Raw genomic sequence first — 16,591 nt, 5'->3', positions numbered from 1 at the left:
ATAACCCTGTCAGAAGTAAAATAGTAATAAATGATAAAATAATTGAGCAAGTTAATAATTTCAAATATCTAGGCTGTAAAATAGCTTATATAAATGAAATAGATATTGATTTTAAGATAGCAAACTTTATAAAAATCACCGGAGTAATTAATAAAATCTTTAAACCTCCTTAAATAGACTAAGTTCTGTAATTATGTACAGAAACACACAAGACTTAGAGTCTATAAAACTATATATCTACTCTATAATATAAAATGATAAGCCTTTTTTGTAACGTTTTTTGTCAAGTTATTTGAAACGTTTTGAAACTCAGGGACTATCCTGAGTGTCGAGTCTTCAAAATTTGAGTCATCAGAATTCAAGGCGAACCATCCTACCAGTCCGGAAGTTGGGAGGTTGGGCGGCATAGGTGTCGGGGAGAAGAAACCCCTTTCAAGTCTTTAAAATTTGAGTCATCAGAATTCAAGGAGAACTGGTCTACCAGTCGGGAACTCAGGGGGGGGTTGGGCACTGTAGGTGCCAGGGGGGTGGAAACCCCCCCTTTCGAGTTTAAAATTCGAGTCATCAGAATTCAAGGAGAACCGGCCTACTAGTCAGGAACTCTGGGGTTGGGTGCCGTAGGCGCTGGGGGGGGGAGAGAGAACCCCTTTTCGAGTCTTCAAAATTCAAGTCATCAGAATTCTATGAGTCATCAGACTGGTAGAACAGGCCTACCAGTCTGGAACACTCAGGGATTGGGCACTGGGGGGGGGGGGGACCCCTTTCGAGTCTTCAAAATTCGAGTCATCATAATTCAAGGAGAACCAGCCTACCAGTCCAGAACTCAGGGGGGGGTTGGATGCTGTAGGCATCAGGGGCAGAGCCCCCTCTAGTAATATATATAGTTTTATAGACTTTTATGTAATAGCCAAACCCATGCTATTACATGGAAGTGAGATCTGGACCTTAAGAGAAAGGGATATACAGAGAGAGAATTCAGGTAGCAGAAATGAAATTCCTCAGGAAAACAGAAAAACTCACCTTATCAGATAAAAAAAAGAAACAGTGAAATAATTAAAAATCTTAAAATCAATTCTATAACAGACTCAATGATTAAATATAGGAAAAACTGGCTAGACCATTATAGCAAGAATGCAGAGAGAAAGATTACCAAAAAAAAAGATTTTAACATATAAGCATAGAGGAACAAGGAATAGGGGACAACCAAGAAGATGGACTGAGTCCAGAACAGACCACTTGGCTTAGAACTAGGATAGGAAGATGACTTAATCCAGAAAGAGTTTAAATTCAGAACCATAGATTTCCCCCCTCCCCTTTCCCTTCCCTGATGTGTCTTGAAAGATTTTTAAAGATAAATTTATCTAGCAGGTAGTTAAGAGGGCCACTATCACATCTGCCATAAGGAATTTTTTATAGGTAGAAAAAATTTTGAATTTAGAATCTACATCTATTCCCCCTCCCCACACATCCTCCAATTCAGTGTGCCTCTGAAGAAATTTTTAGAAACATTTATCTAGCTTCCAGTTTTTTTTTTGTTTTTTTTTAATGGGGAACCATCAACAAGAGGTTGGTCAACCTATAGTACCATGGATAGGGCAAGAAGGAACTTGTTCACATTTATCTTGAAGAGAGCCGTGGATTGTATTTCTAGGACATAACATAGTAAACATGAATGAAGATCAGGAGGAGAAATCTGTTCTGTGAGTTTGGAGATGCACTTTGAGAGTGTTGAGTAGCTACTGCATGCATTTGAACTGATTTGATAGAAAGGGGGGTATTATTGAGGCTAATTCTAATGAACAGCAGCCATAGAAGTACTTGTAAAAGATGTCCTTTTCTGTACAGTCAGTATCTTTAGGGGCACCATGCAAGATACGAGTATAGGAGCAATATTCAATGGTAGCACAGATGTGTGATATGTATAAAGTTAGAAGTTGTTTACAGTTAAAGTAATGGCTCAAGTGAATGAAAAAAACTTACACTTTTGGAGGCAGAGGCAATATTCATATGTTTGTGTTATCCCAAGAAGATAAATCTCATCATGCATTGGGATTTCATGATGTTTGTCAAAAGTAAGGCTAGTGGGGAAGTCTAAGATTAGGGTGATTGATGAGAATCTCACAGACCACCTTAAATTTACATTCATACCATGTTTTGGTGTGATGTAAACAACACATCATGTGTGATGTATTATTTACAGGCACATATTCTATCCACTTAACCTTTCCTGCTAAGAGTTAATTTTAAATAGAACCACAGATAATCCAGGATCCTAAATCAAATATAACAATTGTCATGATGTTAAATTAGGACATCATTTTCACTGTAACAAAACTATCTTATGAAAGAATGTTTCTCTGATTTTGGAAGTTTATTTTGCACTTGGTTAAACTATAATAAATTTAGTTTAATCCTTTATCCAAGTGTAAACACACAAAGTTTGCGCCTGAAAATATCTTCAGGACTGAGATAAGGTGGTGCAACACCAGGCAACTCCGAGCAAAGGTGGACCAAGCTCTTATCACTCCTCGTCTCAGTATCTCCCATAGTGCAAAACACATCTCCTTGCAGACATGTATACTGCTATGCATTACCCAGACCGGTTTCGACCTTTATTGAGGTCTCGTCAGTGGGAGGCAGACCTCAGTCCTGAAGATATTTTCAGGTGCAAACTTTGTTTGCTTACACTTGGATAAAGGATTAAACTAAATTTATCATAGTCTAACCAAGTGCAAAATAAACTTCCAACATCTTTCTCTAAATCCAGAGTAATTAAATAATAAGGTGGTACACCTTTTGGCAACTCATATAGGTAAATATGACCTCTCCTATTGCTTCTGCCTTAGTATCTCCACGTTTGGGTCTGCCTTCCACTGACGAGACCTCAATAAAAGTTGAAACCGGTCTGGGTAGTGGCCCTTCCCTTAATGCATAGCAGTATACATGTCTGCAAGGAGATGTGCTTTGCATTAAGGGAGATACTGAGACAAGGAGTGATGAGAGCTTGGTCCACCTTTGCTTGGAGTTGCACCACCTTACCTCAATTCTGAAGATATTTTCAGGCGCAAACTTTGTTTGCTTACACTTGGATAAAGGATTAAACTAAATTTATTAATGTTTCTCTGATGTCTTAAATAGAATATAGCTCTGATGTAGTTAATTTATTTTATTTCATTTATTTATTGTAATTTATTTTATTTTCACTAGAGATCAGGCCAGTAGAATAACTGTTGATCAAATCATTGTCTCTTCAAGCATCCTATGTGAAATGTAATTTAGCCTGTGTGTGTGTGTGTGTGTGTGTGTGTACTCCAAATGATGACCTTAATATGAAGGTCAAAATGTCAGGAAATTAAAATAATTATTTATAACATGGTTATAGAGTCCATAATTTGTGTAAAAAAAAAAAAAAAAATGAAGATAGCTGCATTTTTCTGTAACAGTATGGGTGGCCTGGTTGGTTGAATGATTAGCATACCAGCTATCCAACCAACAGGCTGCAGGTTTGAATCCTGCTTCGGGTATGGATGCCTGTGATTGTCTTTAGGTAGCAAATGAATTTCATTGCCCAGTGTGAGACTACCACCTTGCATTGGAGGCCTGAAGTGGCTTGAAAAAGTTTTCCATGTTTAATCTCTAGAACAGAGCATCTGGACTATGTAAAAAATAAATTTTTAAAAATATATAAAATTGATAAAAACAGAAAGAAAAAAAAAAACTTAGTCCACTCAGAGTCCAAAATGTACTATAGATTTGCAAATAACCTTTCATGGGTGGGAGCAACATAAACACTAACATGCTGCAAAAATAAAGGAATGCCAATACTATCTGGTAACCAAAAACGTTGGTTGTAGAGTCCTAAAAAATAAGCACCTTCACAATCTACAATTCTTTCCCAGTGAGATACAAGTTTGTAAATTCTACTTTTATAAAACATTGTCTTCATAAGTAATAAACCTAGCAACCTCCATTTCAATCTTGGTTTTACTGCGAAACTATATTTCACATGTGACTGTCTAGTGCCAAAAAAGATAAATGTTTGGAGAAATATCAGGAGAATATGGAGGATGAGGGAGTACTTCCATCCTAAAGCACAAATCTTCTCACGGGTAAGTTTTGCAGTATGAGATTTTGTTATCCTGTAAGAATAGCACTTTCTTCTGATTAACTAGTCCTGGTTGTTTCTGAAGTAATGCCTGCACATGCTTGGGTTGCATTGAGAAACTTGTAGCAGACAATACTGGTGCCAGTCTACCACACGAAAAGCACAATCTTCTGGGGATGAAGCAGTGCCTTTGAACTGGATCGTTTGGTGACAACCAATGATAAGTTTGCTTCCTGCACAAGGAGTACAACAAGATTCATTTTTCATCACAAGTGAGCAAGTAATCCAAAAATGGCTAGTTTTTATGACATGAAAGAAATGAAGAACAAATTGATAGCCTTTGAAGTTTATTTTCATCTAATAATGCATGTGGGACCCATTTGCTTAGCTTCCAGGATTTTCCCCGTTGATGCAAGTGTAAACAAATTGTTTCACCACTCACATTAAACATTTGTGAATTTCTTGACATGTTATTGAATTATTTTCTACAGCGGTACGTAATTCTTCATTATCAATAATGGAGGGTCTTCCTGAATGTGGTGCATCTTCAAGTGATTCATCACCAGAAACAATTTTTTTTAAAACCATTTCTGTGCAGTACATTCTGCTACTGCATCTTTTCTAAATGCCCTAAATATATTAAGGGACACTTCTGAAGCCTTCGAACCGAGTTTAAATTCATAAAGCAAACAAGACCAAATTACACCAGGTTCAACTGACATTTTAAAAAGGTTCAAATTAATAGAAAAAGAGTACACACCAAGTTAGAGCACACTGATTGACTGGCATGTATCTAGGCCTTATGACACACAAAAAATTGAGCTCTGCAAGCCACTACAAAATAAAACAAGTTATTGCAGCAAACTCTACCAAAAACTGCAGAAACGTTTTTGGTTATCTGATATGTTACAACCGAGCTCATACTTAAATGTTAAAGAGAGTCTCAGAAGAATAAGAAAAATATAAATCCATCTTATTTTGCACACACTTGTCAGTGAAAGAAATGAAAATCAATTTGATTAAATTTTTATTATTATTATTTTTTTTTTCTTTGTTTGTTTAATGTCATCTCTGCTTTTTAGTAAGAAGAATGGTGATGATTGCAAGCTGTTAGATCTTGAATAAGGACCTTTTCATCAAAAGGATCATTCATTCAAGATTTAACAAGAATACAATAACCAAGAAATACTTGTACTGTTAGTAAAGAAACAAATTGTTAACAGAGAACATAATTGAATTACCTTAAAATGAAGTACAAAAAAAAGGAGGAATTTGTCTGTCTAGATAGAAATATTGTTGTTTGAAAACACTAGTAAGAAAAAAATACTCTATGCAAAATATGTCAATGCAAACAAAAGTCCAAAGGTTGCATGCGAGTGTTACCCACGATAAGCGTAACACCCGAAGTGAAGGCATTCGTGGAAAGCGAATTGAACTCGCGTTCCCCGAAAAGAGCTCTCTTGAGGAGAAGAGTTGTGACTAAATAACTTAAGGACCAATAGGAAGGTGCTGTGAGAAAACTTCTGCAACGAAAAGAGGGCACAATAGGAAATGATAAATGCGGGTTTGCACGGGTTTCAAACCCTGTTTTTTCTGTTCCTGTTTTCATTCGGACCCACGATGCTGACCAGTGGAAGGGAATTCTACGGCATCGGATGGCAAGTTTCTCCCTGTTGCTGACTGGCGAGTATCGGGCGAGCTGTACCCGAGATGATGGCATCCACCGACTCGGGCCATTGGTAAAAGTGCTACCGGAATGAGATAACAGAAAGCTCCTCCAGGGAGACGGGCAGTCAGACGATAGCGACCAGCGTTGCCCAGCAGATTGCAGAAAATGGTTGTACGTGACGTGCGAAGTGACCTCCACGTGGACGTAACCCACTGAAGCAGTATAGTACCTAACAGTAAAGGACGGATAAAGGGGACACGGTAACCTCATGTGCCAGTGGTAATGTACAGAATTTTCTTATTTTATTAACAGTTAGCATTAGAGGAAAAGGGTGAATCAATTTCTAGTTGGAAGAAAAATGGACAATTGCCTAGAGAACTTTTTGAATGACTTTATATGCATTGTAACTTGTTAGCTCCATTAGACTGGTAATCGAAGGACTTAAGTTCTTGTGTGAGACCTAATTAATGTGGTGGGGTCTGTGTTAGCATTTGAAGTTAAAATTGTAAACTTGTATTTTCCCATGCTAAGTGTGTTTTAATTGACCAGAGGATATGAGTTATATGTTCATTAACTAGAGTGTTCATTTATGATTGTCAGTTGATTTAGTATAGATATTGTGATAAGCTTTTGATATGTTTAAACCTAATTGTAAACTCATTAGATCTTTAATAAAGATGTTTTACTATGTAAGCCTGAGTTTTGCTTGAACATGAGACTAATTTACCACTCATAAAAGTTTGAACCTATGCATAAGGGGAAGGTATAGAATAATTAGAAAGGATAGGGCCATGACTGCAAACTGAGATCTCTATCTATCTCACTGGCTTTAACAGGCCTTTAAGGCCCACAACCCTACAAGCATGCTTGGATTTCGTAACCGAAATACGAGGATAGAATGGTCACCCCTATGCCTCGAAGTATTCCTGGCTCTGTGTGTTCACGGAGCCAGTTTGCCTGCTTGTGGGATGAAAAACCCAGATAAACTGGCGGAAAAACCCTGCTGTCCACACCCAAGACCAGCTAACTTGGCTATGGCTGAGGAAGATCCTTCAACTCCTCACGTCGTCGACGGGAATCGAACCTAGGACATTTCTTCCCCAGGCATATGGTTGCGAAGCGCAAAGCCACTAGGCTAACCACGTGGACAAACTGAGATCTCTACTGACGCCATATATATTTAATAAATTTAGGTAGCTGCTAGAACTCTGGGAAAGTTTCTCTGAGCAAGAATTCTTCTGTCCTAGGATTCTGACTGGTGCAGCTGGAACAAACAAATTTGTCAGAGTTCGAAAAGGAGAAGGCCCCAGAGAGATAGACTGGAGATCTCATTCTTAGTTGGCACAAGAAAGGATAATAGTATCATAGATTTAAAGAAAAACCACGACGTAACAAAGCTATACAAAATGTTTTGAGAATTCCTGACTCTAAATTAACCTCCAAATGTTGGGTAGATATAAGTTTATAACAGAGTGTGAGAGATAAGTAATAGTGCCACCTGTTGCTGCAGATTGGGATTATTTCACCTTTGGAAAACAGTGAAACTAACTTTTAATGGGAGGGGGGGGGGGGTATAGAAGAATTAACTTATTACATAAGGTATTTTCTCCTGATTGCAAATAACACTTTCATAAATTCATCAGCAGTCGCCCATAATAAAATAAGGCAGTGAATGATATAATGTTTTAAAATAAAAAAAATAAAAATGCAAAGAAAATAAGATAATATATGGATTTAGAAAGAGGCTGAAAATTCACTTGCCTCTGATAACTCTGGAATGGGAGTTGGGGTGGGGCTGGAGTTGTGGCGATTTGTGCATAGCCAGGCTTGCCATGTGAAAGGGAGGAATGCAATGTGCTGTTGAAAGCAAAAACCATGTATCAGTTTGGTGGTCTGTTGGAGTAAGCCATTTACACATAGAAAGAATAAGGTGGATGAGAGAACAGAGCCATGTGGGACCCCTGAATTGGTTGTATACTTAGAAGATAAGGAACAATGCACCATCACCCAAAGAGGAAGTGAGCATCCAATCAGAAAGCTGGCAGTTCAACTCCAGAAATCAAGGACAGAACAAACGATGGGAGTTTACTTAGCAAGCCTTGTGCCAAACCAAGCAAAAGATTTGGAGGTATCTAGGGCAACCACTGCAGACTTGACAAACTCTTCGATGGTATTTGTCCAGATATGAGTGAAATAAGTGAGATTGCCTACTGACCAACAGTGACAGAAGCCATACTAGCAGTCATTTATTAGCTGAGTCTTCAAGATAGCAAAGCAGCTCAGTGTTGATAATTCTTTTCATTATTTTGGAACTGGAGTAAGAGAAACGGTAGTTTGAAGATATGGATTTGTCACCCTTTTTCAGGGATAGGCTTGATATTGGCTAATTTCTAAACTATAGGGCAGATATCAGTGAAATAAGATAGTGTAAAAAGATGACACAGAATAAGAATCAATTCTGGAGCACAGATTTTCAGCACAATCAGAAGAATACCATCAGGGTAGAAGACTTTTTGGTATCCAATTTGAGCAAAATTTTCCATATGTTTGTTTGGACAATAGGATATACTGGCCATTGAGTGTAGTGTGTGTGTGGGATGGAGAGGGAAGGGGAAAATATTACCAAAATCAGCAGCATGAGAACTGGAGAAGTAGGAAGCCAGATTTTCGATTTTTTTTCTGTGGGTGATGATGCAACAGAGGTGTCAGGATGCACCAGCAATGTGAACAGTGTTGGGCAGAAGTTGAACAGCTAAATTCCATAGGAAATTTTTTATAAGTTGATGCCCCCACCCGAGAAGTGCCATTATAAGTTGAAATAACATGAAATTTTGCACGTAATAACCTCATTTTTGTGTTTAGGAAATTACAATGTAGAAGATATAATAACTAAACAGATTTAATTATTACTTTCAATATTTTGCCAAATTAAATGACATTATTAGGGAACAATACACTAATATAGATATGTGGATGGAGGCATTATATGAGAGAGAGAGAAACACAGATGGAGAGGCCTATAGTCCTAAATTATGTTATCTATTGGCATCTGAAGGGTTCCACTCAAGATAACATAATATCTTGTTATCTCAAGATATTATGTTATCTTGAGTGTTCTTGACCATTGGGATGATTCTCTGTGGATGAGTTTCCCAGATGAAAAGCATTTTAATGCAACATGTTTGTTGAAGTTAAGATAGTTTGTGAGAGTAAAAGCAGATTCAAGGAAAGGTCTCTAATGTATATATTTGCTCTGGTGGAGTAATGTAGTCTGATTTTGTGAGATCACTATTCTGCTTCATAGATATGCAAGATTTTTATTCGAATCTGTTTGTCTCAAACTATCCCAATCTAATGCAACATATAAATATGTTGCATTTCTCACATCTGGAAAACAGGGCTGAAACCTGTTGCATCATCTGGGAAACTGTCCCACTGGGCTGATTGTCTGCAGACAATCAGCCCAGTGGGACAGTCCCCCCCAACCCCCGGCGCATACGCGCCCAACCTCCGAGTTCTGGACTGGAAGGCCAGTTCTCTTTGAATTTTGAAGACTCGAAAGGGGGTTCTGCTCCCTGGAGCATACGCCGCTCAACTCCCCGAGTTCGGAACTGGTAGGCCAGTTCTCCTTGAATTCAGATGACTCAAATTTTGAAGACTCGAGAGGGAGGGTTGTTCCTCCCTCCTGGCGCATACGGTGCCTCTCCCCCCCCCCCAAGTTCCGGACGGGGTAGGCCGGTTCTCCTTGAATTCTGATGACTCGAAAGGGAAGGGTTCCACCTGGTGCCTACGCCACCCAATCCCCCGAGTTCCGGACTGGTAGGCCGGTTCCCTTTGAATTCAGATGACTCGAATTTTGAAGACTCGAAAGGGAGGGTTGTTCCTCCCTCCTGGCGCATATGGTGCCCCCCCGAGTTCCAGACAGGGTAGGCCGGTTCTCCTTGAATTCTGATGACTCGAAAGGGAAGGGTTCCACCTGGTGCCTACGCCACCCAATCCCCCGAGTTCCGGACTGGTAGGCCGGTTCTCTTTGAATTCAGATGACTCGAATTTTGAAGACTCGAAAGGGAGGGTTGTTCCTCCCTCCTGGCGCATACGGTGTCCCCCGAGTTCCGGACAGGGTAGGCCGGTTCTCCTTGAATTCTGATGACTCGAAAGGGAAGGGTTCCACCTGGTGCCTACGCCACCCAATCCCCCGAGTTCCGGACTGGTAGGCCGGTTCTCTTTGAATTCAGATGACTCGAATTTTGAAGACTCGAAAGGGAGGGTTGTTCCTCCCTCCTGGCGCATACGGTGCCCCCCCGAGTTCCGGACAGGGTAGGCCGATTCTCCTTGAATTCTGATGACTCGAAAGGGGAGGGTTCCACCTGGTGCCTACGCCACCCAATCCCGAGTTCCAGACTGGTAGGCCTGTTCTCCTTGAATTCTGATGACTCGACACTCAGGGTAGCCCTGAGTTTCAAAACGTTTCACAAAAAACATGACACAAAAACGTTACAAAAAAAAGGCATATCATTTTATATTATAGAGTAGATATATTATCTAACATATCCTAAAAAGATATTTTTATGATGTATAAGTTAAAATTAATTACTTTAATTTATTAGAAAAATAATTATTACAATTATCATATCTGTGGTCAGAACATAATGATTGAAATTCAAAGTTACTGAATTCCAGTCATGGAGCAGTATAAAAAAGCAGGGGGGGAAACTTAAATAGAGAAGGTTGCAAGAAGCAGTAAGTCCCAAGAAAATGAAAGCAGCAGCAATCCACAACTATTATTCATGAGCCAGTGCATGTGTTCTAACATGCACTCATAAATGAGCTTTCAATTAAGAGTGTAGTTATTTATTTTGGGTCAGAAAGAAAAAAAAAAAGAAACATTTTGCAAATATTGTTATATAATATAAAAAAATAAAATGAAGCATTCTTCAAAAATTACAATTAAGGTGATCATGTGCAAGATCATGTGTGATCATTTGCACACACAGAATTATAGTGCACACACAGAATTATAGTACACATACATAAAAAATATATTTACTTAATTTATAGGATCACAATTTACAGGATTACTTAAGAGCAAGTTCTCAACACAGTCTGTCAGCTAGCAATAATTAGAGTATATTGGTAAGAGTATACAACCTCACAGGGAATGACAATTTATTTGAACTATATGAGTGTGATTTACTTGAGGTTCATGTAAACACATTAGGAATGCCAGTGATTCGAAAACAATTGTAAAATTATCTGGAATGGTTATTTATATGTTACCGTTTTCACTGCATTGTATAGCAAGCTAGAAACTCACCCTCTCTGAAAAAGATCAACATTTATAAACCTCTGTATTTCTACAGAAAATTCTAGAGTACACTGCAATTCTCCCATTTCTTTAGTCACTCGGAATTTCTGAGGAGCCCATCTTCATATTCTGTCTCCTGAAAGATAAAATGCTTTCAATCAAAAAGTAACTACACAAGTCGCTAAGTCTCAATATATGGACACTATATCTCCAAATACATATACACAGATAACTCAAATGTTTTCAGAATTGAAATTTTTTATTTTAGCACTTTATAAAATTACAAATGAAAAACATCTGACAATCTATAAACCATCATGTTCTATGATCTTAACCATTCTCTCTGCATGTATGTTGATCCCTATATGATATTATGTCAATGCTGGCAAAAAACATGACAGTCTCAAGTTCTGCAACTAAAGTGCTATCCATACAAGTCATGAGCTATTGATCAGAAGTGATGATGGCATGATACCCAGTCTAAAATGTATGTAATTAGAAAATTTTGTTGTGGGTCTGAAAAGCCTTGTGCAGTCTCGCATTATCTTGTTAGCACTGTCACCATAAATTAATGACAGATAGAAACAAATAGCATGCATTCATTCTAATGGTTGAGAATATTTGAGATCTAAAGATCTTGTGTGAAAACATCTAGCTTACTTTAAATGTAAAGTAAAAAGTAATGCAAGCTATTGAGAAGAGAGGTCAGCATGGGGTCCACTATCTGCATCAAAGTGGAAGTCCATGTTCGGTAGATTACATGCAATTTTATCCAGTGCACAGCATAACGTGTCTCAAATCAACCTCTTTGGAGACTGGAGGTGATCAGCTGATTGTGTATTTAGATTATTTGCATAACATTTTCTTATATGTGCAAAAAAATGGATAGTAGTTATAGATTTTTTAATGCCAATGGCATTCTTCATTAATGCACCAGAAGTTATGGTGCATTAACGCTCAGATATGCTCAGATCCACTGGTTCTAATATTACTTCTTCATGAATAATCTCTTACTGAGAGCATCCCTATTAGTATCCACAGATGTTGGATAAAACTGAGATACAAGTACTAAAAATTAATTTTTAATGGCATTTTGCATCCCGTAACTATCGCCTACCTGAACCACGTCAAACTGCCAGCCACACTGATCACTTTGGATCAAAGCAAGGCCTTTGACCGAGTGTCACAGGAACTCCTATGGGAAACCCTGAAACAACACGGAATAGGGCAGACTCTCCAGCGTACCATAAAAACCCTATACAAAGGAATCCAAATAAAGCCATTGAGAATTTCTTCAATCACTTAATTTTATACTTGAAGTTCACAAAGTAACTAACACACACAGCTTTAAATGCAATCTAGGCAACTCCAACTGAGCTAAATATGCTCTTTAATTTTTCTGTTTCACAAATATACCTTCTTAATTTTGGACTCAATTATTCTTGAAAGCTTCTTTCAAACTAATCAAAAATGATAGTGGAATTATCTAAGTCAAAATTTTTCATTTAAACACCAAAACTATTATTTTTGAGGAAATTACAATGTATACTGAATATTAATTAATGACTTTAATTAATACTTTGTATATTTCAGCAAAGTCAAATTGCCATCATCAGGAAACACAGAATAATGATATGTGAATGAAGGCACTAACACCAGATAAATGAGGCTAAAGAAAGACAATTGAAGTTGGGCTTAGAATCCTAAATGGCAACCCCCAGACTAAATTGGGTGGCAATTCTTGGCAATTAAGATGAATATCTGAGGATGAGCACATCTCAACTTAGAGACAGTTTCATTTGTTGAGGTTTCGAAAGTTTCTAAGGGCTAAGGCAGTACGAGGAATAGCCTCTCATATTTGTATTTGCTGCAATGAAGTAAGTGGCCTTCTGCCAGTGTATCCTGTGGTGGGTGTCCAAAAGCATGCAAGAAAAAGCATGTCCAATACTTTTCCACACCCACCTACACAGATATTAATAATAATATGCCAAGAACATTTATGATTATTACATGGATTCATACACAATGTCAAGTTCTCAAGAAGCCTAGATCAAGAACCCACCCACCACTTACTATACCTCGACTGAAATTCATTCTCTGATAAATCATCCCAGCACTCCCACTCTTGATTCAGAAATCTAGTTATCGCATTCTTGATGATGACACTCCTATTCCATTTCTAGAGAGGACTCCCTATTTTCCCAATATTGCCACCATGTAATAACAATTTTCACCTATTTGTCTTAAAAGATCCTTTTATTAACTTGCATATGTATCAACTTGCAACTGCCCATATCCCTCTCCTTTGCCTATTCACCAGAATTTATAGCCGATATCCTTTAATCTAGCTTCTCAGCCAACACTCCACATCCTAAATATAATCTTCGTTACCTGATACTCATCTCTATAAAAACCAGAGATCTGTAAATTATTCTGGATGTAAACATATTAAGCCACATGAGAGGTGTGCTGACCTGACTATGTAAGTGTAAATTAGTATCCTTTTTACATCTCAAAAATCATTTGTGTTGTAAAATATTACCACATTTACAGTATACTTCTAAATTTCAGGTCCTTGTCCATTATTGCTTACAAAATTACAGCTATCAGTTTCCTGCAGTTGTTTAATGTAAGCTATCTAGATCTTCTTCAACTCCAACCTCACATTTAGCAATGCTGATCTGGTACTCAGTGTTTGTCATTAACATCAGTCTATGCAGGTCTTCTTTAGGGGACTCCACATCAGAAAACAGTTGGATATCTACTTGCAGGTCTTCTGTAATATTGTTAATATACAATCTGAACAGCCCTGGAATAAAACACTAATCAACATTGATCTTCCTCTCAAATACATTAATTTTTAATACCTATCCAGTGTTCTCCCCAGAATTTTTTTACCCGTTGGGTGGAATGAAACATTAGCCAGGCATATAAAAATTATTTTTCCAATCTTGCTCATTATTTAGCCATATCAATTCACAACATTAGCCGGGTGGTCAGTAAAATCAGCCAGGCAGTTTGCCCATTCAAAAGGTCCTGGGGAGAACATAGCTATCCTCAGCCACCTCTTAACTACACCATTAGTTTAGTTTTTAACTATAACTGTTCCTACTTATGAAATACCCATGCATTATTTTCTCAAATGCTTTAATCACTTCATAAAATACTGATATATATTAAGGACAATTCAGTCATAACTTGGTATTTATGCAGAATAGATGCAACTCGTGGAAATTTCAAACTTTTCTTAACAAGCAATTTCTTACCTTTAGAACATGTCAGAATACTACATAAAACTTGCTCATCACCAGCACTGAAGAAATTGGACTCTGAAGCCAAGCAGTAATAATACCTTGTTTTGCTGATTATCATGTAATTCATAGCTGGGAAGACTTTTATATAGGAAGCATACTTCTAATTTTCCTAGAACTTTGTGGTCCACTTAATTAACATCCTGGCAATGGTACCAAATAAAATGTCACTGTGATGTGGCTTCAAATCCAAAGTAAGGTTGTAATTACTTATATGTGTGTGTGTGTGTGTGTGTGTGTGTGTGTGTGTGTGTGTGTGTGTGTGTGTGTGTGTGTGTGTGTGTGAGAGATTAATTTTTTAACTTAGGGATATTGTGTATTACGGTTACCAAGTAATTTTATAAGCTTGGTTATTTTACTCCTAATCCCAAGTATACTTGGGATTAGAAGTAAAATAACGAAGCCTATAAAATTACTTGGTAACCCTAATATATATATATATATATATTGAGGCTAGCAGAACAAAATATACAGTTGGGTGCTGCTATAGACCAGGTGATGGAATAGATGGTGGAGATAGTATGCATAAGCAAATAGAAGAAATGAGTGGAAGGAGGGTAATTATTATTTCAACTATGGTAACATTGATTGGAAGGAGGAGAGGACACATGGGAGGAAGGAATTAGATTTTATGCAGTTATTAAGGGATAACTATCTGCGACAGCATGTAATGGAAAACACTAGGGGTCAGAGAGTGCTTGACCTAGTGATTGCATCTGAGAATTTGGCTGTAACGAATATGACCACATTGCCACCAAATGGTGAGAGTGATCATAGGGTCTTGACTTGGGAGGTGGCTAAAGGTGTGGAATTTACAATTACGACAGGGTACATGTGGAATTATCAGGCTGGTAAGTATGACAAGCTTAGGAGTTTGATTGGTTCAGTGACTTGGCATGTAAAACTGCAAGGGCTGGATGTTGATAGTGCATGGGAGGCAGTTAAGAAGTGTTTGGCTGACTGTATACATAGAGTCCGAATAATAAATCAAGTAGGGGTTAAATGGATGAATAACACCATTAAGCTTGAGCTGCAAAAAAAGAAACAACTGTGAAGGAATTTAAGGAGAAAGGCGACTGACAGGCACATGAACGGCATAAAGCACAGGCCAGAAGGGTAACGAGTGTGGTAAGAAAAGCAAAAGCATATTATGAAAGAACATTAGCCATGCAGGCTAAAGAGAATACCAAACAGTTTTTTTAATATGTTGCAAGTAAAAAAAAAATGTATATGGCAGAATGATTTTAAAGAATGCCGATGGTAGGGAGGAAACCAAATCAGTTGATATAGTTGAATTACTGAGCAAGCACTTTGCAAGAGTATATCATCCAGGTGGTGACATTGCAGGAATGAATGAACCAATAGCTTACATGGGAATTGTGGTGAATGAAGTGGAGGTGAATAGTCTATTACAAAACCTCAATGTAAATACATCTGTGGGATTGGATGGTATACCAGCTCGTGTCGTACGTGAAGCGGCTAAAGAATTGTCAGTGCTTTTGACCATTTTGTTTAATTTGAGTCTCGGGTCTGGGTTAGTCCCAAGGGGTTGGAAAGAGGGGAAAATAGTTCCACTGCATAAAGGAGGTTCCAAGACTGCTGTTGTAAATTACCGAACTGATCAGCATATCAGGAATCGTTGTCAAGGTCTTGAAGAAAATAGTCAAGAGGAAAATACAGGAGTGGATAGATGAAAATCGGATGCTGTATGGGGGACAGCATGGTTTTGTGAAGGGTAGATCATGCCCTCAGTAACTTGCTCACGTTTTATAACAGTGACGGCTGAACTGGATAAGGGTAATGGGTTTACAGTGATTCTACTGGACCTTGATAAGGCCTCTGACAGGATACCACATGGAATTCTAATCAGTAAACTGCTGCATATGGGGATGGATATAGGGTTGGTGAGATGGATGGTGGTTGATGGAGAGATATCAGAGAGTGATTTATTCAGGAGTAGAGTCCAAAAGACAGCCTGTGACTGGTGGTGTGCCGCAGGGTTCTGTTCTTGGACCACTACTTTTCAATTTGTTCATTAACGATATAGGAAAGGATCTGACAGGAAGTGTTCATTTGTTTGCTAATGATGCAAAGTTGGGTAGAGCAATAGTGAGTGCACAGGATGTCAAAATTTTGCAAGATGATTTGGATAGTTTGGAGGACTTGGCTAAGGAGAATGGATGTCAATTTAATGTGGTAAA

The 16,591-nt window shown here is 38.1% G+C and overlaps 1 protein-coding gene across 1 annotated transcript in view; it reads right to left on the bottom strand.

Moving 5' to 3' along the window:
• Positions 1 to 16,591, bottom strand: part of LOC150095249 (protein FAM135A) — a 455,287-nt gene that overhangs the window by 424,326 nt on the left and 14,370 nt on the right. The window contains exon 2 of the mRNA XM_090409881.1: positions 11,089 to 11,215. Coding sequence (XP_090266007.1) covers positions 11,089 to 11,165 — 77 coding nt within the window. The 5' untranslated portion in view covers positions 11,166 to 11,215. The remainder of the gene's footprint in view (positions 1 to 11,088; positions 11,216 to 16,591) is intronic.

The sequence above is a fragment of the Typopeltis vanoorti genome, chromosome 20 (assembly GCF_054136105.1).
Source record: "Typopeltis vanoorti isolate ZY-2024b chromosome 20, IOZ_Tvanoo_1.0, whole genome shotgun sequence".
NCBI classification, from domain to species: Eukaryota; Metazoa; Arthropoda; class Arachnida; order Uropygi; family Thelyphonidae; genus Typopeltis; species Typopeltis vanoorti.
This window is presented reverse-complemented; position numbering and strand designations above follow the sequence as displayed.